This window comes from Hakea prostrata, chromosome 10, assembly GCF_041222555.1.
Source record: "Hakea prostrata isolate BN-2017 chromosome 10, UWA_Hpros_2, whole genome shotgun sequence".
Lineage (NCBI taxonomy): Eukaryota > Viridiplantae > Streptophyta > Magnoliopsida > Proteales > Proteaceae > Hakea > Hakea prostrata.
In genome coordinates this window covers 36,484,068-36,510,780 of record NC_142609.1, presented here as the reverse complement: position 1 = coordinate 36,510,780, position 26,713 = coordinate 36,484,068, and the positions used below count along the sequence as shown (strand labels likewise).

Here is a 26,713-nt window from a genome sequence, read left to right as displayed (position 1 = left end):
GATCGGGATTCTCCAAGGTTTTTTGTGGAGGATTTTCTTTATTGACTTCATCCCCATTCTCTTGATTTTCTTCGAGCATCGATCTCGTTCGCACCATGATTTCTTGATGTGTTTCCCACAGATGGTGCCAATTGTTGATACAAAATCCTGCTCGTCCTTCTTTGCCAAGTACCTGCAAAACATGTGCTCAACCTAGGGTCTCGAGGTATGTCTCTGACGAGCAAGCCAGTACCAATGAGATATGATCACAACTACTTAATAGAGAATTTAAGTAATTGATCACACAAAATATGAATACTTACTTTCTTATGCCTGCTTAAGGCACTTATATAGTATAAGGTATTAGAGTTAGATTTGGAATATGACTCTAGGAAGAGTTATTTACCTGACTCCTTCCTCTAGGTAGTTGACGTATAGTAGGAGTTTACCTTAATCGGGTCACCTCGATACCATGGTCAGAATATTCTCCAAGTCGTTTAATTTTTGTTCTTTTACCTTCAGATCCAAACCCACTACTGGAGATTGATTTTGTAAGTTTGTTAACCCTGCAATTTCTCTGTCTTTTTTCTGTCTGTAGAATCATGTTATCTCCTTACCTTCAACCATCAGTCACTCTATTAATTATTTGCATGTTTATGTCTGCTAAGTTGATTTCAGAAATCAAAGGAGATGGATGAAGTTAGTGAATAACTAACGAAGTAATCAACTGAATCTACATTCCCATCTTATCTACTGTTTATCTCACAATTTTCCACACATCCTCAACCTGCTAGTTTTCCTTCAATTTTATCCTTTAAGTTTACATTTTACTAACCTGCATTCCTATCTTAATCTGTTGTTTTTCTCTCTTGTATGTAGATTACTTTCTTCAATTATTTATTAATGTGATATTAATTTGTAGGTATTTTCATATTCATGTCCTGTTTTAGGTGGCTAATGTTGGTTGGTTTTGGTTCCCTAAATCAGAGGGAAATGGCTGAAGCCAAAGCGATTTCAAGAAATGCCAAAAAGCTGCACAAGGTGACAAGAATATCAATTATGATTTTCATGTTGCAACTCTCGGAGAAGATCCTAAGAGCCATAGTGTAAAATCTCCTTGAATTAGAGCTCATCTCTCTGAGATGCACCAAAGAAAATTCCATGAAAATTGACGCATGGATTGGGGAGCTCTTGGAAAAGGGAAATTCAGTTCAAATGTTAAAAACAATTACAGATTTGTATAAGAGCTTTTCTCTGCTGCATTATCAACTTTGGATGCAGCAGTTAATGCACTCAAATCTAAGGATTATGGCAGAACAAATACCAAAATGGTTTCAGTGTTAGATGCATCTTTGACTTGATGAAGATGGGTTCAAGGAGAAATCTGATTTGAAATCACAATTTCCAGTAGAGAATGCTGCTTTCTACCGACTCTTTGCAATTGTACTGGCTCTTACTAACTTCCTCAATGAAGCTTCCTTGGCTATCTTGTTTTAAAAAGATCGAGAATCTAGCTATATGACGTGAATAAAGACCAGCTTTGTATATGTGTTGCTCCAAAATATATCAGCTACGGTTCAACCACGAAGCAAACCAAACTTGGAATTTGTAGACCACAAAAACATGTGAGAGCGGACCACCTCTGTGGATGGGAAGCTGCCTCCGATGACAAATTCTGGATAACACAGTTCCTCACAGGGATGCATAAATGCCCGAAGAGGTGAAGTTCTCTTGGGTAGGTGCCGGAGTTAATGCAAAATTAAATGGTCATGTGTTTTTCTTTCAGTCTTAGCGTAGCATAATTTTTCAGTCTTTCACTTTGCTTACCCAGAGTAGGTATAAGTGACCGTTCTTATACCAGAAGGAAGGCTCCATGGAGAAGATGGATGACAGCTGTTGGATGGCTAGATCCGATTCCCAAGGGGAGATCCAAGGTGAAGGTTCGGCTTGCTTGTGCTTGAAGATGGATGCTGACTTTAATGCCTTAGCGTGCGTATAGTTGTATAAGGATACTTATCCGTATAAGATCTTACCGACGAGCTGTGGTCGGGAGATGTGTTGAGCATGTGTCCGGCGAGTAATTGCTGCCAAGTGGTTGGACCAAAAACCCTTTTTCGAGGAGTGCCGAGAGATTAGTTCGGAGCCAAAAGGACTAGGCTGAACCCGGTTGACCCTGGTTCATATGGTCTACACCGGTTTAGAAGTCTCAAAAATGGTTTGATATAACAGTATGTTATTAGCTTATTCAATTTCAAGGTCCATCAGTTGAAATTAAAAGAAAAATTAAAGTTCTATCTAAGCAGTTCAATTCCTAGAATCAAGTCTATTCTTTTTGCCAGGTTTATGAAGATATCGCTTCAGAGGAGTATTTTGCTGTCCTTTGGCCTCAAATTAATTGGCAAATTTTGGAAGGAAAGGAATGCGGTTGCCTTCAAGCACTGAGATCCTTTGGTGAGTGATGTCCTATATTGTGCATCGCAAGCAGATGGTGAAGTTATATCTTCCTTAAGCACCGTCTCTTTCAAGGTTGAGTTGCCTCAGCCGATCTCCTTTGAGATGGATCTTCCCCATGGTACCAATTGTATCTTCTCAACTGGTTCTTGGAACCCAAAGTCCCAAGAAGGGGCTCGAGCAATCGTAACTTTTTATTCGAATCACACTCCTTTGTGGTGGCCAACTGTGTGTTTGCTAAATCTCCTTCGGTGGCTGGGATAGAGGCGGAAGCGCTTCGGGATGGCCTCCTCCTTGCTCGCAGTTGCAGCCTTCAGGAGTTACTCTTACTCTCAGATTGTTTGGAACTTGTTAAGACTTTGACCTTGAGTCCCAGCAACTTGATTGGCAAGCTGCTGCTATTGTTGAGGAAATTAGAGCCTTGGCTTCATACTTCAATTTGGTTCAATTCCTTTAAGTCAGAAGGGAAAATAATCTCCTTGTGGATTTCTTGGCATTGGGCGCTTTTAGGCGAAAGATGTCTAAGTACTGGGTGGCCAACTCGACTTGTTTCTTTTCATGATGTAATTTCTTCTCCGCAATTCTTTTTACAACTATTTCAATAAAGCTCATTTAATTGTCTTGCGACAGAAAAAAGAAAGTCTAATATTTTTATTTTTTTTTTGGTGAACAAATCAAATCAAATCATATCAGATATAAAGATTGAAAGTAATATGGCTGTTTTAAGAAATACTACTTGGAGTATATTAAAGAGGTTAGAAAAGGTCTTTTGGTGTCCAGCTGAGTGGGTGAAACTAAATTTCGAAGGGTGTTTAGAGCCAATTATTCGTTGGTAAAATGACTGATTTTGAAGATGAAGAGGAAGATGACTGAAATAGGAAAGGATTTTCATTTTTAGAAAATTTGGGTGGAAAAACTTTTATAAGGCTTTTTTGCATTATTTGTTTTCCAAGAAGAAGCTGCCATGGTTTCCATTGCAGAACTGGTGGAGCTCTCTATCTATATCTAGAAACAATAGATTGGAAAATTACTCATTGCCATAGAAAAACAAATGTTGTGGCTAACTTTTAAGCTAAATCAGCTGCAAATTAAGGCATTACTGTCTATTTATTCCAATTCAATCTTAACCAGTAGGGATTGCAAAAGAGATATGGGAGGATGCAATGGGTTAACCTCGATTCAAATTCTATGACTAAGTTGATTGTAGCTCACTGCTTTTGAGTGAATTGATTTTATATATACATAGGTATTGTATGTTCTTTTTTATTTTTATTATTATTATTTTTTTATCTTTTAATACAATTGATCTTTTACCAAAAAAATATTCTTGGCATCAGGTCATTGTATTAAGAGTTCCGTTGGATTAGGCCAATGTGTCCAAGGGCAGAGCTGCCCTTGGACCAAGCTTCGGACTGTGCTCCCTCTCCCCTTTCTAAAAAATTTCCCTTTTAACCCTTTGTATTTTGTATTTTTCTTAAATCAGCTTACCCTCTTTTCATTTGTGAAATATGTGCGCTTGCTCACCCCCTTGTTGAAGAAAGTTTTAAAGATAAAGAAAATGGAAAGAAAATTTATTGAGCTCCCCCAATATTAAATCCTGGACCCATCGATGATTTTTTTCCGACAACTGCAACAATACTTCCAGTAATCTGGTTGGGTCGATGTTGTCTTTGGACGATAGATATCTTTGAATCACTTTCTATTAAAAGGTAACTAGACATGCATGGTTGTTGGGAGGTTACATGCAGCTGCTTTGTTGGATCCACTTGTTTTAGATCTTAGCAATATAAATAATCTTGGTTATCATCTTTATAGAAGATAATTAAAGTTGAAGAAACAAACAAAATGAAGTCTTCTTTGGCTTTCTTATTTGTTCTCACTTTATTTCTTGCCGTAGTTGATGCTGGTATCGTCAATACAACATGTCAGAAAGCTGCTCAAGGTGACGAGAATATTAATTATGGCTTCTGTTTTGCAGCTCTTGGAAAAAATCGCAAAAGCCACAATGCAAGTCTTCAAGGATTAGGGTTTATCTCATTGAGTTTAACGAAAAAGAATGCCACGAAGATTGGTTCACATATTGATAAGCTTTTGAATGGTGGAAGATTCAGTTTGGATGTCAAAGCAAGGTTACAGGATTGTAAAACACATTACTCTGATGCGAAATCTACAATAGATGAAGTAGTCACTACATTCAAATCTAAGGATTATAGCTCAGCAAATATCAAAATGAGTTCTGTGTTAGATGCATCTTCAAATTGTGAAGATGGGTTTAAGGAGAAGCCTGATTTGAAATCACCATTGTCGGTAGAGAACGCTGCTTTCAAACAATTATCTGCAATTGCACTGAGTATTACCAACTTTTTGCGTCGGGGAACTTCCCTAGTTTGAATCCTATTTCAATGTGATATTTAGTTAAGTTGGTTGTTTTTTATTTATTTTTTACATAATTAATATAATGCAATTGTGTATGATTTATCCTTTAATAAATTGATCTATTTTTTTCTTCTTCTGGTTATGAGGTTCATCCGGGTAAGTTTGCACGCACCTCCATTACATCCTCAGGATAGTTTTTAAATGTACCACTATGAAGAATTGAGCCCTGACATCTTCACTAAAAGACACTGGTCGTTGCCAAAAGGGTCAATTCTTTCATTGTATTCACCCAGTTTTCTTTCACGTAATGTAAAAAGAATTATCCTCATCATGCATGTATGGCCATTTGTATCGTAGGATTGACATACGAAGGTATAGTATATTGTCTATATGACTTTTTAGCATAGGAGTCCGATCACACAATCACATCACAAGAGAAGAAGAGATAATAACTCATTTTTTTAGGTGAATTAGAGGTTAAACTTTTGAAAGGGAAGTAAGAGTAAATAAAGATCCACTACAAGAAAACGGTCCTATAGCGGCGTTTCCAAAACGCCGCCATAAGTCTAAACTTTCCGGTGATGGTGACTTACGACGACACATTTATCGGCATTTAGGAAACGCCGTAATAGTGTTCTAATTGCCGGCATTTATACAAAATGCCATATACAAAATGCCGCCATTTATCATATTTGTGGGGTTTGTTAAATGCCCTAGAAAGTGCCATTGTATTCCCGGTTTTTTTTTTGAAACATTGTTATTAGTACTTTGCGGCGTTTTAAAAACGCCGCTGTAGATAGAAGATTAAGTTCCATTATATTCCCGGCATTTTTTAGAAATGCCGTTATTAGTTTTTTGTGGCGTTTTAAAAACGCTGCTGTAGGCAAAAACTTTAGTGCAGCATTTTTGAAATGCCGCTATTAGTAGTGTTCTATGTGTTTTCTGCGAAAAATGCCGCCGTTAATAGTGTTTTTGCAGCATTTTCCGATAGTTTTTATAAACATTGTCATATGTTAGTTATGCTGGCATTTATAAAACGTCGGGATAAATTTTATTAATAAAAAAAATTTGTTCCTAGGAAGCCATATTCGAATGCTGGACCAATCCTCCCTCCATCCAATCAACGAATTGCAAATGGTAGTTATAAGACTAATCAAAATGTGGGGATAGGGATAAAAAAAGTATCAAATAGAAACTCAAGAAACTCATGATATAAAACCATAGAGTTTAGTATCTCAGCATCAATGGGTTCATCTACCAAATCAATAACATCCATCTTTTCTCTGATACATTGTAGGGCAGCTTCAGTACATAGAGCAGCAAGATCAGATGTCTTGAGAGATTGGTCTAATTGGCTTGGAAGCTGAATCCAAAGCAACTTCAGGGTTTTCCAGCAAACCAGCAAGAATAACTAGTATCTGCATATACCAAGTCTCCGAGCAAAGCATCACAGCAGATGAAAGGACTCTGGCAACTCAGAAAAAGCTTGCACTGTAAACCCTTTCCATGTGTGCTTACATCTCTCACTCATCACAATATATACAAACTGAAATACCACAATCAACCGCCATGAAAATCTTAACACCAACGAAGCCCCTAAAATCCCCACCCAATTTGTAAACTGCAAGCCAACTCAGTAATAGATGCAGAGGTAGTGTTGCAGTGGATATGTAAGTACTAGGAATAACTATGCTCTGTGCTTGAAAGAACTTCAGGATAGGGAAACTGGCTGCATAAGCGAATATCTATGGAATTAATCCATAGACGAAAACCGCTGCAGCAGATGCAATCACGGGAAATTGGACCTATAAGGATCAATATAGGCTTGGAGAAAATGTAAATCATCATGAGAGGAATCCCAGTTGCCATGAGAAGAATTGTTGATCTTTGCATGTAGATTCCCTACATTTCATACTTCGAAGCTCCATACGCTTGTCCACATAATGTCTCCAGTGCAGTTCCCATTCCTAGCTGTTCCAATCAACACTTATTATTCAGTTTTTTCTATCTATAAGAAACAGAGAACTCAGAAATCCGTGTGAATTTATACATATATACCATGAGGCCATAGGTGAGGACTTGGATTCCTGTGTTGCCTAGTGAAGTAGCAGCAAGTTCAAGGTTGCCATGATGGCCTGAGGTGATCTGGGTAGATATGGACATGAAATAGTTAACCATGTAAACAGCCACAGTAGGGGCAGCAACGTGGAAGAGGAGTTTCAGTTCGATTGAAGTGGCCAATTGGAGACGCTTCACTGAGTAGTCTCTCTAATTGATCACTTGGTTGATGACTAGGCTTTGATGAGGTTCTTGGTATTGATGGCAGTGGTGATTTTGGTAGAGATTTATTACTTGCTAAATTAAGGAGAGGTTGATGTATTTCTTCTTGATCTTGTTGGTGAACACCTTCCATGTTGGAGGAGACAATTTCTATTCAGAGAAGGAAATTTGAAGAATAAAAAGATTCAAACATGAACCTTGTGTGAGTGAACGGCTTATAACAGCAGACACCTTTTATAGAAAGACATAAGGAACTGAAGAGGTATAAAGCAGAATTGGGAAAATCTGGTGTTTGAGAGAGAGTGGTCTAATTGGCTTAGAAGTTGAACCTTGGTTGGGTGACTTCAGGAATCAGGCCTTTTCAAATTTAAGATAAGATTTAGTTTGATGGGTATGTTATGCAGAACATGAGAAAACAAAAGGTGTGTAATAGAATATGAGGAGCCAAGTCTAATCTGAAAACCAGATTGGAGAGGGAAGTAGCAGCGATCAGTTAAGGGGTTGGTTACCAAATCTCAGAATGAAGTAATTTATGTTGGGTAAATTTGTGATGATCTAAAGACTAAAGTGGTGAAAAAAGGGTTATTGCAGGTTATAAAAGAAATGATAACTGATCTCTAACTTGAAGTAAATTGAAGGGAATCTAAGAAGAATTCTAGAACCAAGAGAAGGAAGAGGTGGCATGATGCAAAATGCAAATAATATTAACAAAAACAAAAGAGTATCATAAGGTAGATGCAAATAACCTTCAAATTTCTATGGATTCCGCAGTCCAAGTCTAGCAAGGACCTCAACGGCTTCCATTATCAGCTGCACAAATAAAATGTCAATAAATTATAACATAAAGAAACAAATAAAATTCATAAAGACATTTCAGACTTATATAAGTGGGTTAAACCTTGTGAACCAATCATATCCATTACAAGTTGAGTTAATTGGGTCATTCAAGCTGAAGTTCACTAAAAGCTTTTTTCTCCTCCACTAATTCATGTCTAATGTCTTTGATCTCATTCATCAACTCTTCATTTTTTTGCTGACTTTGTTCTCTTTCCAATCGCATCTCATTGTCTTTCTGAGTGAGGTGACGACTAGTAAGTGTGACTCCTACACCTGCACTACGAACCCGCCCTAGACATTCTTCCCAATGACTACCTCAAAAGCATTATCTTGAGCAGCAAGAGTGTCTCTTACCTCTGGAAGTTGTTTCTCTAATTTATTATCATAATTTTCCTATAAAAAATGTAAATATGTTAGTCTATACCATGATAGAAAATGTTAGGTATTCTCTATAAACTAATTTTAATTGAAACAAAAGATCATACAACAATCTCTCTGCCAGCCGGATTTATGAAGCTACCATCTTTTATTTTGTGAGTTCTCTTGTAAAATTTAACTCTGGAAACATCTTTACCTTCAGCCCTCTAAACAACCAAACATGACAAAAGGGAAAATGAATTCACATCTATTGATGATATTACTGAATTTTCACAAGATGTGAATAAGAAACTTACCATCTCATGTGCAAGTTGTGTAAAACTCTTTCGACCAGTTGTATGAGATATATTCTATTTTTCTCTGTTGCTTTTATTCTTTGCAGATATTTCCTACCATATATCAAACTCATGGTTTTCATATATTTTATAAGTAAATGGGTAAAGTAAAAATAGAATTCTATTAAAAAGTTGTATATATACCTTCCACTCTTCAGATGTCCACCTAACTTTGAGGTACTCCCATTGATTTGCTGGAACCTCTACGGAACTAATAGGACGATAAACATCATAAATGTTCGGGTATTTTTCGTTTCTCTCTCAATAATTTTACCTTAAAATCCTATCATGCATGGTGATGAGCACATTTATGTGTGAAATCTTAGGGCATAAAGCATGCATTTTATACATTTAGAGTGGAGTTACCTTGGGTTTTATGTTGTTTTTGTAGATTTTAGGACTTTTCACGATTTAAGCAAATATTTGGAGTTTTGGGCTTGAATCATGCAATTTTACACATCAAGAAGTTCATTCAAATTCTCAAATGCGAAAATGGGCCTAATCTGGAGCATGATGGGCTAGAGATGTGTGGTTATGGGCCAACTCCGAAATATTGAAGAAATAAAGAAGGCAAATTTGATCTACGGATGAGATTATAAATTATCAATCAAATCTACAGATATATTATTGAGAGAGTCCACATGGAAAAAAGAGTCCTTGCATACTTCAATATCTTATTTTTTATTTGGGATTTGATTAAAGAAAGAAAAGGAGGAAAAAGAATTATATTCAGATAAGGATGAAGCAAAAATCTCGTTTTTGAATGCCTCTGTCCAGTTTCGATCAAACCCTTCATCGAACGGTCATCCGATGTCCGATCGTGCTGATTTTTTGAGGAGAGCTTCACGACTAATTAAACCTCAAATCCAACGGTGGAATTATGCATCTGATCTCTCTAAGTCGGCGCAATTAGTACGTCAAAACCCTAATTGTCTGAGTCAGATAGAAACCATGAATTTTATTCAAATTCAGCCGTGCCTCATATCTCATGTAAACTCTATAAAAGGAGAGCATACTCCATCAAAGGAGAATATGTTTTAGAGCTTAGTGGAAGCATTCTTTCTTCTCTCTTCAGTTTATTTAGGCTTTCTCTAGTTTTCTTTGCTTGCATTTGTGAGATTTAAATTTCTAGATTCAATGTTTAGGTTTAATTTGTTTATGTAATGCAATTCAAGTTCAAATTTCAAGTTCAAGTGTCAAGTTTTTAGATTCGTTTTTCTCTGGGTCTAGCAATTGCAAATTTAGTTCATTCTAGATCTAGATCTGGTTGTGAGGGTTGGTTGAGATTCGAATCATTTTTTTTTTTTTTTGGTAAAAATATATTTTATTAGAAAAAAAGAACTACCGAGGGAACCACCCAATTGGCAACACACTACACAACCAGGGATCGGATAACGGCCAAACTGTCTTACTCAGAATAGACAGAGCCTTCCTAGCTAGGGAATCTGCCAAACCATTGGCATCCCGATAAACATGAAAGAAATTACAAGAAGCACAAGTGGAGGATATGAGTAACGTATCATCCAAAATACCCTCAACCTCACTAGGAATATTTCCACTCTAAGTAATTAAAAAAGAAACCACATATTGGTTATCAGAAAAGACACAAATACGTCGAAAACCTCGATCAATAACATCCATCAAGGCTTGATGAATTGCTAATGGTTCCCCTGAAATCACATCATGGAAATGTAGAGGTTGAGAAACAGCCAGAAGGACCTCTTTTGTTGAAGAGATTAGAGCATAACCAATGCCTCCTGTATTACCATCCCGGGTTAAACTTGCTTCACAAAACAACAAACAATCTTGATCCCCAACAAAAGAGAAACAATTGGACAACATAATAAAAGATGGTTGCAAATTATCATGAGATCCAGAATGGTTCTGCAAAGAAGAAGAATGCGCTTGCTGAATGGTAGATGATGAAATTGAATGCTGCTGAAATTCTGAGAATGCCCTCTGAATATTAGTAATAAGAACTAAAGGAGGTATATTTCCATGAGCATGAACCAATTGACATCGAGCCAACCAAAGATGCCAAAGAATAAACGACGCAGAAGAACAGAAAGTTCGAAATTGCTCTTTATTTCTGCATCCAAGATCATTCCATCTTATAATGAAATCCTTCAAACTAGGTGATGTACCTGGAGGTGGGGAGAAACCAAGACTTGATCCATGCCAAACTGCACGTGCAAAGGGGCACCCAAGAAGAACATGATTTATAGTTTCCAAATCTCCACAACGAGGACAATGTGGGTCTATTGGTATATGACAATAGTGAAGTGAGTAACCTGTCGCCAAAGCTCCAACACTTCCACGCCACATGAATCTTGAGATCTTGGGTAGAGTCTTACGCCACCAAATTGTTTTCCACAGAATAGAAGAAGTGGTATGCAAGGAACTTACTTTGATGTAGAAGGATTTTGAGAGATGGAAGAATCCTTGCGGGCTTTAAGAAGATGATAACAGCTTCGAACAGAGAAGTGACCACTTCGCGCAGCACTCCAAAATTGATGATCCTCTTCTGGATAAATCCTCAAATTTATTTTGAGGATTCTACTCACATCCATTGGCTCCACAAACTTTTGCAGCACATCGAGCTTCCAAGTCATAGTATACTGATCTATAAAATCAGAGACCAAAATATTATATGGTGCATTCAGTAGAGCTCTGGCCGGTTCCATACCAATGTCACATCGAATCCATTTATCTCTCCAAGGATCTATCAAGTTTCCTCTTCCAACTGACCAACCAAGACCTTCCACCAAAGCCTCCCTTCCCCATAATATACTTCTCCATCCCCAACTTGGCCGGTGATCAGGTGAAGCTTCCAAGAAAGAGGATCTGTGATAATATATTGCACGCATAAAAGAGGAGAAGAAGCATTGAGGTTCAGACCATAGCTTTACTGCCGTCTTGCAAAGAAGGGCTTGATTTTGGTGTAATGAGTTCCGGAAACCTAATCCTCCATTATCTTTGGAATCACAGAGACGATCCCATGAGAGCCAGTGTATTTTTTGATGACCTTCATTCTCGCCCCAAAAAAACTTTGAAGATAGCCGATTGACCTCCTGATGGTGAGACGCAGACAATCTAAAACGCATAGCAGCATAATTGCTCATAGAGGATACAACAAATTTAAGAAGAATTTCTTTGCCAGCATGTGAAAGAAATTTAGACTTCCATCCATCAATTCACCCTGCAGCCTTACTAGTAATGTCCTTAAATAAAGAGGATTTGGTAAGTCCAAAATCCGTGGGAAGTCCTAAATATTTTTTAGGACCTGATGTATAGGACATTCTTAGAACACGAGAAAACCATCTCTTCAAACGACTTGGTGTATTAGGTGAGAAAGTAATCTCAGATTTTTTGTAATTAATGGCTTGACCAGTTGCGCGACAATAAAGCTGAAGGAGATCCTTTAGCTGGTAAATCTCTTCAATAGACACTTCTGAAAATATCAGAGAATCGTCTGCAAACAGTAGATGAGAAACCACAGGATCACGACCCCAAACTCTAATTCCTGATAATTGATTAGAATTCTGAGCATGATGGAAGAGACAACTAAAGGCATGTGAGACTAAGGTAAACAAAGTAGGGGAGAGAGGATCTCCTTGACGAATTCCCCTTCCAGGAATAATGCGTCCTCGTGAAGGATCTCCTCCCTCCATTCCCGCTTCTATCTACCCCTCCATATTCTTAATTTAGGATTTACTTTCAGCATTATTTATTGTTCTCCCTTCCCTTGGATCCTTGATCAGAGATGCCTACAGTCGTGCCTCTCTTTGGTTAAGGTTTCCATTTTACTTTTTACAATTTACTTTCTGTTATTTATTTTCTGCAATTTACTTTCTGCATTTTACTTTCAGCACTGTTTATTGTTCTCCCTTCCCCCTGGATCCTTGATCAAAGATGCCTACAGTCATGCCTCTCTTTGGTTAAGGCTTCCTTTTCCTTTTATTGCTTTGTTTATTGTTTTGTTATTTACTTTCTGCACTGTTTTTTTTTTTTTTCTCTTTAATATCCGTTCCCCCGATCGGTGGACTGTAAGCTACGGCAAAGGGTCCACGGTCAAAGTCATTATTATTATTATACTCCCCTTCCCTCAATCCAGAGCTGACACTCGAATCACTTCCATTTTCCTTTTTATTTTTATTGTTCGCATTTTTTTTCCTGTCTTTTATTTATGCATTGATTGTGTTTAATTTATTTTTCGTTTCAATTCAATTGCATTAGACGTATAGATTAGGATTATTTAGTTTAGTTAATTAGTTAACAAAAATTGAATCATTCCACTCTCGCATTACTATTAAGAAGTTGAATTCTAAGTGGTATATCTCCTTGAGATCGACCTATTAGTTACACAATACCGTGCGCTTGCGGTTACTTTTAAATTTAAAAAACATGTTTTTGGCGCCGTTGCCGGGGAGGTATTAGTCCACTTTATTTTTCTCATTGTTAGGTAAAGCAATGTGTTTAAAAAAAAAATTTCAAAGATATTACTCTTAATTTGAGTAGAAACAAAAACATATAGTAGTCCCCACTCTACTGCAGAATCCCCAGGATTCGATTGTAGGTGGCTCTGAAGACTATACGGGTTCCCTTGCTGTCAAACCTATATAGCACTCAGCTATACGGCAACCTTACAGCTTTGGAATCATTGTTTCAATCTTTGTGGTGGGAAATTCACTACTTTCCTTTCGTTTTTGTTATTTTCTTTTCTTTTATTCTTTAGTTAATTTATTTTTATTTTATTTTTAAAAAAAAATCTCATTCTTTCATAAGAGCCATTAATTGCATTAGGTGGTTAGCGCATGTGTGTCTGGACTTGTGATTCTACAAATAGAATTGTCCGAGTGTCTACCTTGACCATGGAAGGTCTACCTCCACCACCTCCACCTAAGAGTCTTAGAGATAGATTTTATCCAACCAGATCTACACAACCCTCCTGTATACTTTTACCTGAAGTGAGGGGTAATAATTTTGAACTTAAATCCCATTATCTGTCTATGTTACCCCAATTTCATGGGTTACCTGATCAAGAATCATATTTGTTTCTTAGGGAGTTTGAGGAGGTTTGTGTCCTTATGAAGGTACAACAACTCACTGATGATGCTGTAAGACTACGGTTTATTACATTTGCATTAAAGGACCAAGCCAAAAAGTGGCTTTATAGCTTACCTAGGGATAGCATTATCACATGGGAACAATTTATTGTCCTATTCTTGAAGAAATTCTTTCCTTTCTCTAAGACGAATAAAATAATAAATGATATTCTTCAATTTCGTCAGAAACCCAATGAGTCCTTTGCTAAGGTAATGGAGAGATTCCAAATCCTTCTCCAAGAATGCCCTCACCATAGTATAGAATTATGGCATTTATGCCAAATAATTTATGAGGGTATCGATTACCAAACAAAGCAACTTTTGGAATCAATGTGCCCCACAGGATTTACATCATTCACTAATGATTTCGAAACTTGGAAATTTCTTTTAGACCTAGAAGATAGAACTAGAGAATGGGAGTCAACCGAAGAGTCTGAAAGGACTAGTAGGGGATATTTTGTTGATAGCCAAGTTCATAAGGAAGCACAAATAGATAATCTTTTGAAAAAGTTAGAGACTTTGGTAGTTAAAGTTGCACCACCACCACGAAGTCAAGCACATTTTATTGACAAATCTATTGCTATGTGCATGGTGTCAGTCTCCTACACATGTAATTGAGGAATGTCCTAGCTATTCTGGAGGCCAACATGAGAATGTCAGTGCAATGTTTCCAAACCCGTACAGTAACACGTACAATCCTGGGTGGAAGAATCATCCTAACTTTTCATGGTCTCAAGGGCAAAACCAAAATGGATTAAGCAATTATTCCACACAAAATCAGTTTGGTGCCCCTCAAAAACAAAGTGCCCAATTTTCTCATAATCCAAATGTCCAGTTCCCTCAAGCCCCTAATTTTCAGAATGCCAATTTAGCTAGGCCTGTCAATCCACCTATTATGCCTCATATGCCTCACATTGTACAAAATCAATCATCACCTAGTTTCAACAGAGGTAACAATCCAGAGTTTTCTCGTTTCTCTTCCTTAGAGAAGAATATGGAAGTACTTTCCAACACCTTCATGACTTCTATGCATAATATGGAAAAACAAATTTCCACTCTTGCAAGTGCTTTGTCTGAACGAGAAAAAGGTAAAATGCCTAGCCACCTGAGTTAAATCCTAGGATTCAGATTCAACAAAGACCACCAAATCAAGTCAACCAAGTTGAATCCTTCCATTCTTCTTTAGCTTCTATTAATTTTGTGTCTGCATTGAGAAGTGGGAAAGGGTATTTAACAGGTGAGTCACATATTAATGAAAAGAGCAAGATTAGTGACCACTGTGATGAGGAGAATGTTCAAGTATCTCCTAATAATAGTTTGTCTGAGGAACCCATAGAAGTTGAGGATGAGCCAGTTGCTTTAGCAGTACCTAAGTTTGGTGAACCACTATCAGAAACTATGAGAAAAGAGCAAATTTCAAATGAGAGTCCTTATGTTTCTATGGCTCCTTATCCTAGTCGTCTAGTTAATAAGAAGAAGACTACAACTATGGAGAAAATTCTTTATGTCTTCAAAAAAATAGAAGTGAATATCCCTCTTTTGGATGCCATATCCCAGATCCCCGCCTATGCAAAAGTGTTGAAAGATTTATGCACTCATAAAAGAATCACTAGCATTCCCAAAAAGGCGTTCTTGGCAGGTAACATTAGTTTCATAATTACTCAACCTGTAGCAACCAAGTATAAGGATCCAGGGAGCCCCACCATAGCTTGTGTCATATGCAATACACACATTGAACATGCTTTACTTGATCTTGGTGCAAGTGTGAATCTTTTGCCTTACCATGCTTATAAGCAACTAGGATTGGGAAAATTGAAAGCAACTAGAACTACTCTTCAGTTGGCAGATAGGTCAGTTAAGATTCCTAAAGGGATGGTTGAAGATGTTTTACTGAAAGTGGGAGAATTTACTTTTCCAGTTGATTTCATTGTGCTAGATACTAAACCTTTTTCAATCAAGGATGAAATCCCAATAATTTTAGGAAGACCATTTTTGGCTACTAGTAATGCATTAATCAATTGTCGAAATGGCCTCTTATGGTTATCTTTTGGAAATCAAACTGTAGAGTTTAATATGTTCAGGATAGGGAAACAACCACAAATAGAAGAAGAGATCAATATGCTTAAGGAATCTTTTGATTTTCCTAATGATGTGGTAACCAACTTTGAGATTGATTTTGATTCTGAATTTCAAGAATGTATGGATATGTTGGATGATGATAGTGAAACTTTCTTTTCTAAAGTCTTAAATTTTCACACACCTTTGGAGCCTATTAAACCTCTATCCATCTCCATCTCCATTCCCAAGCCCTCAATAATTGAACCCCCCAAGCTAGAATTGAAAGAGTTGCCTTCTAATTTGAAGTATGCTTTCCTGGGACAAGATGATTATCTTCCTATCATTGTTGTCTCTGATTTAACTTTTGACAAAGCAAAAGAGTTGATCACACTGTTGAATGATAATAGAGAAACATTGGGTTGGTTTGTCACTCATATCAAAGGTCTAAGCTCTTCCATTGAACAACATCATATTTGTCTTATGAAAGATGCAAAACCTTCTAGAGAACCTCAATGTATGATGAGAATTTTTTTTAACATTGTGAATGTTTTTCTTGAGATCTTTAGAGATGATTTTTCGATTCACGGTTTTTCTTATTTGGAGTACCTTCCCCATCATACATTGATATTAAAGATAAGACTAAAGATTCCCATGATAAGCACATCTTGACTGAAAGGTATACCCCTCATTTGTCTTCCTTGTTTAGCATGCATGCATTGAGGACATTGCATTACTTAAGTGTGGGGGGGGGGGGTATAGCTTTGTTGTAGATTTTAACTTTGACTTTTGGTTAGTATACATATACTTTCAATTGCTATGATGTGTGAAATGAGAGTGATTTTGGTACCCATCATGAACACATAAAAAACCTGTTGAGAGGAATGTAATTTGTATATATGTTGAGATGAGACTTTCCTTAGAAAAATAAAAGGCCCTTAACTTAAGGCGTTGGACCATCTATGAGTTTTGTGGGTCCTTGTTTCTTTGGCTAAGAGTTGAGATCAATTTTGTGTATGGCGCCAAAAAAAAAAAAAAAAAGAGTAGAAAGTGAAAGTTGAATTCCTTGGAAATAGACAGGGCACTCTGACTCAGGAATCAAGGTGACTTGATCGAAACTCTTAGGAAGGAGATTATTGAAAAGAACTCTCGCATCACTGTCTATGTGGGTATATGCAAAGCAAAGCTACAAAGTAACTTGGGTTTCTGGTGTTTGCTCCACCATGTCATTCAAGCCAACCGTAGTGGAGTAATGTAGAGTTCACTACTCAAAAGAAAAGAGAGAGATAAATACAAGTGTCATCAATGCCTTGGTAAAATTGTTTGGTCAAAAATACTTCAAAACCTTAGTCCTAGGTCCCCTTACTTTATGAGTGGTTTTGCTTAAAGGAGATGTGCACTTGAAAGATATAAGGTGAGTCTTTGATTGAGATATATACTAAGTCTCAAGAATCAATATGGGGTAATAAAGTTCAAGTGTGGGGGATCTTAAATCAATGGTGAGAAAAATTGTCATAGCTATTGATCCTGTATGAGTACTTACCAATTGTTAGAGTTAGAATTTGCAATGTTTTATTTTGAGCTAAAATTGGAATTTTGGATGTACATTCACTGCAAACATCCACGAAACAAAACTCGTCCTCTAGGGGTAACCTAGTGATTTAAAGGCCAGTTGCACATGCTAAGTGTAACCGTGATTCCTACGAAAGTGAGTTAGGATTTATTTTGTTGCACTAGTTTCTTACCTACATTTCTATTTTTCTTTAATTTTTGCTCGAGGACAAGCTTAGTCTAAGTGTGGGGGAATCTGATGAGCACATTTATGTGTAAAATCTTAGGCCATAAAGCATGCATTTTATACATTTAGAGTGGAGTTACCTTGGGTTTTATGTTGTTTTTGCAGATTTTAGGATTTTCACGATTTAAGCAAATATTTGGAGTTTTGGGCTTGAATCATGCAATTTTACACGTCAAGAAGTCCATTCAAATTCTCAAATGCGAAAATGGGCCTGATCTGGAGCATGATGGGCTAGAGATGTGTGATTAGGGGCCAACTCCGAAATATTGAACAGATAAAGAAGGCAAATTTGATCTACGGCTGAGATTATAAATTATCAATCAAATCTACAGAGATATTATTGAGAGAGTCCACATGGAAAAAAGAGTCCTTGCATACTTCAATATCTTATTTTCTATTTGGGATTTGATTAAAGAAAGAAAAGGAGGAAAAAGAATTATATTCAAATAAGGATGAAGCAAAAATCTCGTTTTTGAATGCCTCTGTCCAGTTTCGATCAAACCCTTCATCGAATGGTCATCCGATGTCCGATCGTGCTGATTTTTTGAGGAGAGCTTCACGACTACTTAAACCTCAAATCCAACGGTGGAATTATGCATCTGATCTCTCTAAGTTGGCGCGATTAGTACGTCAAAACCCTAATTGGCTGAGTCAGATAGAAACCCTGATTTTATTCAAATTCAGTCGTGCCTCATATCTCATGTAAACTCTATAAAAGGAGAGCATACTCCATCAAAGGAGAACATGTTCTAGAGCTTCATAGAAGCATTCTTTCTTCTCTCTTCAGTTTATTTAGGCTTTCTCTAGTTTTCTTTGCTTGCATTTGTGAGATTTAAATTTCTAGATTCATTGTTTAGGTTTAATTTTTTTATGTAATGCAATTCAAGTTCAAGTTTCAAGTTCAAGTTTCAAGTTTTTAGATTCATTTTTCTCTGGGTCTAGCAATTGCAAATTTAGTTCATTCTAGATCTAGATCTGGTTGTTAGGGTTGGCTGAGATTCGAATCATTTGTTCAATTCGTAAGTAAGTAACCTTCTTTATTAATCTTCTCTCCTCCCTCCATTCCTGCTTCTATCTACCCCTCCATATTCTTAATTTAGGATTTACTTTCAACATTATTTATTGTTCTCCCTTCCCCTGGATCCTTGATCAGAGATGCCTACAGTCGTGCCTCTCTTTGGTTAAGGTTTCCATTTTACTTTCTGCAATTTACTTTCAGCACTGTTTATTGTTCTTCCTTCCCCTAGATCCTTGATCAAAGATGCCTACAGTCGTGCCTCTCTTTGGTTAAGGCTTCTTTTTCCTTTTATTGCTTTGTTTATTGTTTTGTTATTTACTTTCTGCACTGTTTTTTTTCTTTTTCTATTTAATATCCATTCCCCCAATCGGTGGACTGTAAGTTACGGCAAAGGGTCCACGGTTAAAGTCATTAATATTATTATACTCCCCTTCCCTCGATCCAGAGCTGACACTCGGATCACTTCCATTTTCCTTTTTATTTTTATTGTTCGCATTTTTTTTCCTGTCTTTTATTTATGCATTGATTGTGTTTAATTTATTTTTCGTTTTAATTCGATTGCATTAAACGTATAGCTTAGGATCGTTTAGTTTAGTTAATTAGTTAACAAAAATTGAATCATTCCACTCTCGCATTACTATTAAGAAGTTGAATTCTAAGTGGTATATCTCCTTGAGATCGACCCATTAGCTACACGATACCGTGCGCTTGCGGTTACTTTTAAATTTCACAGACACATGGTCTAACTTCATTTAAAAAAAATGAGTCGACCTTCATTTGACACATTTAATTTATCCTAATAAAGAAGATACGTTAGTAGATGTCAAACCCCATGAATTAATAACATAAATAAGATAATAAAGGATGTCATTGTACCTTAAGTCTGGCCCACACATCTAATTTGTGATGTAATGGAACCTTTCTCCAATTTGGATAGTTCAATGGTAACCTGATTGGATCCTTTGCGAGTATCCCTATGTACATAGACGTCTAACTATTATTTTTTCCCAACCATAACTTTGTCTTGATCTAGACTTACATCTTTCTTCTCGACCCTTTCATTGATTTTTTGCCAGTGGTACCCCCTCGTCTTCTTTTATGCCCTACATTTGAAAAATATGACAACATAAGTGTCTAACCCAATACAAGTTACAATAATCATTTTAAGTATGCTTGAAATTGAATAGTGAAAAATACCTTAAATTGTTCAAATCAAATTTTGGATAGAAAACTTTGAATCCTTTTAGAACCTTCAGCAAAAATTAAACAATGAAAACATCTACTATATAGATTGTTTTCTCTGACTCCACGACACTCCTTTGGAAAGACAGACTCAATGAACCAACTTCAGATTGGTTCAGACATCTACTTGAGAAATAAGGTTTGTTGAAACCAGTTAAGGAATCTGCACACACACTTGAACTGTTGTTGCAATCACAATATTTCTTCAAAGTTGAAACATACTAGAGGTACTTTCTTTAAGGTATTTAGACACCCCAAATTGTGTAATACGGGTTCTAATTGTATCTTCACCCCAAGATCAGTCAGCCCAAACCTTTAAGATTGCACTCCAGAAAGGTTACTTAAGATGTAATCAGGTTATGTTCACTGCTTAATAGAATAACAACAGGGAGAGAGAGAGAGAGAAAGAGAAGGAGGAAATTCAATATCCATAATGAATTCGAAAATCGGTTTATATAGAGCCTCAAAGGCTGTGGGTGAAAGGGTAAGGTCACCTCTCTTTGTGAAGGTACCTATTCAGCTCAACTCCCTTCAGGAAGGTACCTATCCAGCTGACCTCCCTATAGAAAAATGCATCTCTAATGGCATCTCCACCTTTTCACCCAGCAGTGGGCTTTCCGGTATAAGGCCCATGACAAAATGGGCCTTCCAGATCAATGCCTATGACCCACGACCCCAAGTCCCAAGTCACATGAAATTATTAATATTAATATGGATATCTATATAATCATGGCAGGGTCACAACAGGGTTTAGGCTCAATTCGCATCGCACAGGGTTCGATCCACCCAAATTAATATCACATAGGCCCTTACTATATATAAACGATATAATCAGCTCCTCTCAACCTGATGTGGCACTAAATAAAACCATAGGATAAAAGACATGATTAAAACATATAAAAGTATAAAATAGTATTAAATAAGTTTTAAACATATCTACAACAAGGTTAACCTCTAAATTTAAATCAAAAGCAAATCCTAAGAGATATGAGTGGATTATTGGAGGATGTGATTAAGCCCACAATGGTAAGGGCAGATGGGAAGCAACAGTCAAATCTATTTAGAGTTCCATTCCTCTTTGATCTTGAAAGAGTGGTTGTGTAAGGTTATGATCAGATCCCCTAATTTAGGTCAAGATGAAAGCAGAGATGCTTCTAAGAACCTCAGATGGTTCACTATGCTTTGCTTTCACAAGGATCATGGCATCCAAATCCAATCATTACTACATTTGAAGCATTGCAGAGCATACAATTTTGATGGGAAGGGCAAGGAAAACATTAAAAGTAATCCAATTTGCAATTAATGAAACTTTTCATCAGATCCACTGGAACTAAGAAGAACCTCAGAGCTTGTTGAGATTATAAAAAACAATTTATGACAACTATCGTTATAAAACAAATGTAGAATAAAAAAAATAATCATGGACTCCCAATGATTCTAGTTCTTTCTCTAAGAAAGTGAACTTTTGTTTGTGCAGAACTTACTTGAGTCCTTTTGTGATTTGAGTATTTACAGTTCTTGGGTGGCTTTAAATTGTAGCAGAGTTGATCTTCTCAACAAACAATTTTACAATCAAAGAAAGATAGCCAAAGAACACGAAAAGAAAGAAATTAAAAATGGAATTACCAGACGCATGAGGGAGTTTGCTAAACGAGGCAGCTTTCGCGTCTAAATCTTGGGCACATATCTACTACTCATGAGTGAAAACCACCGGGAATCAGCTCTTCTCATCAACTTCTAATATATTAGTTGATGGATCATACCTAACGAAATCTCTAAACAAAGCTCTGTTCTTATTTAAGCTTCATCGAGCAAAAGCAAGAGAGACAATGAGCGAACTAGAGGGATTGTGAGAGAGAGAGAGAGAGAGAGAGAGAGAGAGAGAGAGAGAGAGAGAGAGCTAGAGAGAGAGAGAGAGAGAGAACTAGAGGGATTGTGAGGGATTGAGAGAGACCAAAAATTCGCAACCTTCTGGACTGGGCAATGGCAGAGTGACAGGAAATTGACAAGGGCCAAAGTGTTGGAGGTTAGTCAAGGCCAGAAGAAAAGGAGAGGCTCCTTGGAAGTCACACATTAAGATCTTAGTTTTGTCAGCATCTAATAGGATTATTGATGCAAAAATCTCCATATTAGATGAACCCTCTTTCTTTGTTTCCTTCGTCTATGGTGATCCTCTCAAGGACAGGAGACAATTAGTGTGGGAACAACTAGAATCGCTTGTTGTGAACAGATCACACCCTTGGATGTGTATTGGGGATTTCAACGCCCATCTGGGCTGGACAGAAAAGGAAAGTGTCACATCCACCCAGCCAGTACCCTATCTGGCATACCCGAGTGTATGATCCACAGTCCACAAGATCCAGTAGTTAGTAAAATCAGCCTCCCACATTCACAACAATATAATCAAGAACAAGACTAAATCAATGTTAACAATATTATTCAAATGAATCAAAGTAAGGTAACGAGATAATCATCAGAGTGCGGAAAAGATACCAATAGATATATAAATCAAAAGTAGAGTGAGGCGGAATCTCACTCCGCGAGTACAGCGGAATGTAGTTCGAAAATCAAATGGGATTACAACTGATTCTAAAGACAAGAAAGAAAGATATAATCTAACTAAACTAGAGTCTTTTCTACTTTATAAAGGATGTCCTCATAAACATAGACTTTATCGATTACGCTCAGACGCTCCCACTCCACAGTAGGGCTAATCCTGGTAACAAGAAAGACCACTCGAGGGATCCTCACAGTAATCTTCGTAATCGCCAACACTTTGCGTATGGTACGCTTCTTCATCTTGCGCTTCCTCATATTGCGCTTCATAGCCATCAAAACCTGTAGAATAATCTAACAAAAGATATTGTACAAAAAGGAGTGAGTTTCAAAAGAAACTCAGCAAGGCAAGTTATTCCATAATAGCAGAAATAACATAGTCTCACAAACAAAGCATAAAGTGATATGATATGAGACAAAGAAGGCTTGTTTCGAGGATGAAAGACCAAAGGCAAGAATGTTCCTTGAAAGCTCCAACTCGAGCTGTAGAAGATTGCTCTATGAAAGCTCCAACCCAAGCTATAGAAGACTGCTCTATGAAAGCTCCAACCCGTAGAAGTCTTGTTTTAGAATGCTCGCTCTGATCCAGTATCTAATTGAACTGACGAAAGCTCCAACTCGAGTTCGATCTCTCAAAATGCTTCTTGGAGTGAGTGAATCGAGAAGCAGCAGCCCATGCACTGGAGGTTAGAATCAGGCTCATGAACATTGGGATCTCGCTCCCTAATGATTGTCGAAGCGAGAGAACCAGAGTGGTTGAGAAAGAGAGAGAGAGCTATTGAACGGGGTTGGGCAAGAGAATGAGCGGGGTTCGTTTTTCGACTCCTTGTCTTCCCAAAAGTGAAAAAAAAGGCGCGGTGTTGTGCGGGAGGAATTAGGGCAACGACGGCATTTCAAAGGAAATGCCGCTAAAAAAGTGACATAGAATACAATGGCATTTTAGGGAAACGCCATAACAAAATGACATACAACGGCGCTTTCAATAAACACCGTGACAAATGACATGACAAAGTGGTATACAACTGCGCTTGTAAACAAACACCGTGACAAAATGATATACGACGGCGCTTTAGATAAATGCCGTGACAAATGATGTGACAAATGATATACAACAACACTTGCGAAAAAATGCTATGACAAAATGATATACAACGGCGCTTCATAAAAATGCCACTATATATTAACATACAACGACATTTTTGGGGAAATGCTGCTATAAATTAACATACAGTGCAAAATGCCACTATATCCTTACCCAAAGTGCTGCCATAAGCCAATCGTATTAAGGAGAATTTATGATAACTAGTTGGCCTAATACGTACAAACAATGTTGTATATAAAATCATATATCCCTATGCTAATACACAATGATTTTTGTTCTCATAAGTAATGGTCTAACTATTAATTGGAGACACTTAATAAATAATTTGGCTAAACCATTCTGGGTATAAATATGAGCAACAAGCTGTTCAACTGTAAGTGCAATTAACATACATAATCATTATAAGTGTGAAATGTATACTCACCAGCAGTTTCAAGATGAATTGTCTTTATTGTATAATTTGAAAATTGTGCTCTTGATCTGATTATTTGAGCAAACAATCTTGCAAATACTAAAAGCTAGTTAATACATGTGACCAAGCTATTAATTCGGTTAAACCATTCTGGGTATAAATATGAGCAACAAGCTATTCAACTGTGATTGCAATTAACATACAATAATCATTAAAAATTTGAAATGTATATTCACTAGCATTATCAAGACGAATTGTCTAGATTATATAATTCCAAAATTGTGCTCTTGATCTGATTATTTGAGCAAACAATTTTGCAAATGCTAAAAGGTAGTTAATAATAGATATACATGTGATCATCTTGTAAATTCATATATTAAAACCATATAATAAATGAATAGTCTACATGATTGGTGAATGAGTCCACCTATTTTGCTTTGTATATGTTCTAAAAAAAAAACTTGGAGATTCAATTCTAACTTTACCTAATGATGGTCTAATAATAAATTTTCCTTGAGAACAAGCAACACAATAAAATTCATTGAATTAAATAATCTTTGGGTTCTTCAATTGATGACCACATATATTTTTAATATTTTTTCGTAACATATTTGATTTGAGATAACCCAACTGGTTATGTCAAATAATAAAGCTATTGAAATCAATATTCTTTTAATTTAACAAAGTATTGAAGATTGAAGAATATTAATATTTTGGGTAATTTTCATCTGGACCCCTGAGATTTGGTCCAATTCACTTTTAGTCTAGTTTAAATTTTCTTTTACATGTGGCTCCCCTGTGGTTTCAAGAAATGATCAAATAAGGACAAGCTTAACAAAATCCATTAGTTTAATAAATTTTTGTGATGAAAATACCCTTGTTTTTTTTTTCGATTTATTTGTTTTAGTTTTTTTTTCTTCTTTCAATAAGTTTCTTTTATTCAAAGAATAAATGTAAAAATTTCATTTTTATAGTGAAAAGAATCTCTTAACACCACGAGGTGAGATCTCTAGTATTTCCTCGCCGTTCTATCCTTCAGCAGAGCTGCTGCTGCATCTGTTGTCTCTGGACTTCCCTCCTCATCATAGCTTTGATTATGCTTGTAGCCATCGCTAGCGCTGTTCTATGGGTTCTCTACCGCCCTCACCTACCCACTTTCTCTGTGACTATAGTTCGGATCTCACAATTCAACGTCACCACCTCCAAGGACGGTTCTTCCTCTCAACTCAACTCCAAGATCGATCTCACAATCTCCACTCGAACCCCAAACAAGAAGCTTGTTTTCTTATACGATCCAACCCTTATCACCATGAGCTTCGGCAACGTCGATGTTGGTAATGGTACTTTCCCGGTGTATACCCACAAAACCAAGAACTTGACTGTTTTGAGGTCAACGGTAACAAGCGCCGGTAGAGATCTGGACTCATCATCGGAAGCTTCTTTGAAATCGGATCTGAAGAAGGGACGGATACCCATGGCAATTCAGTTGGATACGAAGGTGAAGGTTCAGATGGGAAATTTGAAGACGACGAAGTTTATGATGGGCTCAAAACAACTGTTCCAAAAGGAAAAACTACTGCGACTTTGACTTCATCTTCTGATTCGACTTGCAAGGTTAAGCCCAGGATGAAAATTTGGAAATGGACTTTTTGAAACATGTATTTTCCCTTTTCCACTTGTGTTTTGATTTTCTCCTTTTTTTTTGGCTTTTTCCTGTATTACTGTATCTGAAGCTTGAGCTTGAACCAAAACTGTTATGTTCTTCCCTTTTTCTTTTTCTCTGTTTTTTCATCCTCGTCCCAGTAATCATAGGCTGGTTAGATTGGGAGAGGCATCAGAAGGCAGCGACGGAGCTGAAGTGGCCATCTCTGGCAGGCCATGATGAGTTTCGAAATCGGATTGTGATGGGAGGAGGAGGGACCAAAGACCGAAAGGGTTGATCGGTACAAGGGGCTCTTCTCCGCTTCCTCTTTGAAGCCTTCGAAGTCAGCTGCAGCAACAAGGGCTGAGCAGCGGCTGGTTCTTGGCCGACGACGGAGAAGACGGGTAGGTCTCACCTCGTGGTGTCTAAGAGATTCTTTTCACTATAAAAATGAAATTTTTACATTTATTCTTTGAATAAAAGAAAGAAACGTATTAAAAAGAAAAAAAACAAGGGTATTTTCGTCACAAAAATTATTAAACTAATGGATTCTGTTAAGCTTGTTCTTATTTGATAATTTCTTGAAACCACAGGGGAACCATATGCAAAAGAAAACTTAAATTGGACTAAAAGTGACTTGGACCAAACTTCAGGGGGTCCATATGAAAATTACCCTAATATTTTTTTATTAAAATGAAACAAATTATATAAAAAGATATGCAGAAAATCAACATAAAGAAATATATAAAATTACAAAAAATATTACATTTAAAAGAAACGAACTAACATAACATTAATTTTATTTTTATTTGAACCACAATAACATAATAAAATCTTGAATTATTATCTTGAAAGAAGTTTATAACATCTAAATGTATAATACCTATGAGACCATCAAGATCATCATATTTATAAGCAAAATTTGATTTAATATCATTATTTTGGAATAAAAATTTAAATTCATTTCCACATTATTTCTTTTTTATTTTTATTGAAACTTGATAAATCTTAACAAAATGTTATGGAGTATGACAGATATATGCCCAATGATCTTTTATACCATATCAATGTCAAATATTAGTTTTATTCTTGAAAAAGTTACATTGGGAATCTTTATTGTTCTAGTTACATTGGGAATCTTTATTGT

The 26,713-nt window shown here is 36.7% G+C and overlaps 2 protein-coding genes and 3 pseudogenes across 2 annotated transcripts; 2 read left to right on the top strand and 3 right to left on the bottom strand.

Moving 5' to 3' along the window:
• Positions 1-4,275: 4,275 nt before the first annotated feature.
• Positions 4,276-4,821, top strand: LOC149002690 (putative invertase inhibitor pseudogene; annotated as a pseudogene).
• A 1,310-nt stretch (positions 4,822-6,131) lies between these two features.
• Positions 6,132-7,219, bottom strand: LOC149002689 (protein DETOXIFICATION 40 pseudogene; annotated as a pseudogene).
• Positions 7,220-7,842: 623 nt separating this feature from the next.
• Positions 7,843-10,961, bottom strand: LOC149002688 (uncharacterized). The gene is made up of 3 exons (XM_089138760.1): positions 10,218-10,961; positions 8,239-8,316; positions 7,843-7,896 (listed from the first exon to the last, which is right to left on the bottom strand). The coding sequence occupies exons 1-3, from the start codon at positions 10,959-10,961 to the stop codon at positions 7,843-7,845; spliced, it is 876 nt and encodes a 291-aa protein (XP_088994886.1).
• A 77-nt stretch (positions 10,962-11,038) lies between these two features.
• LOC149002687 (uncharacterized) lies at positions 11,039-12,307 on the bottom strand. The gene is made up of 2 exons (XM_089138759.1): positions 11,835-12,307; positions 11,039-11,729 (listed from the first exon to the last, which is right to left on the bottom strand). The coding sequence occupies exons 1-2, from the start codon at positions 12,305-12,307 to the stop codon at positions 11,039-11,041; spliced, it is 1,164 nt and encodes a 387-aa protein (XP_088994885.1).
• Positions 12,308-23,863: 11,556 nt separating this feature from the next.
• Positions 23,864-25,577, top strand: LOC149002686 (NDR1/HIN1-like protein 13; annotated as a pseudogene).
• The last annotated feature ends 1,136 nt before the right edge of the window (positions 25,578-26,713 follow it).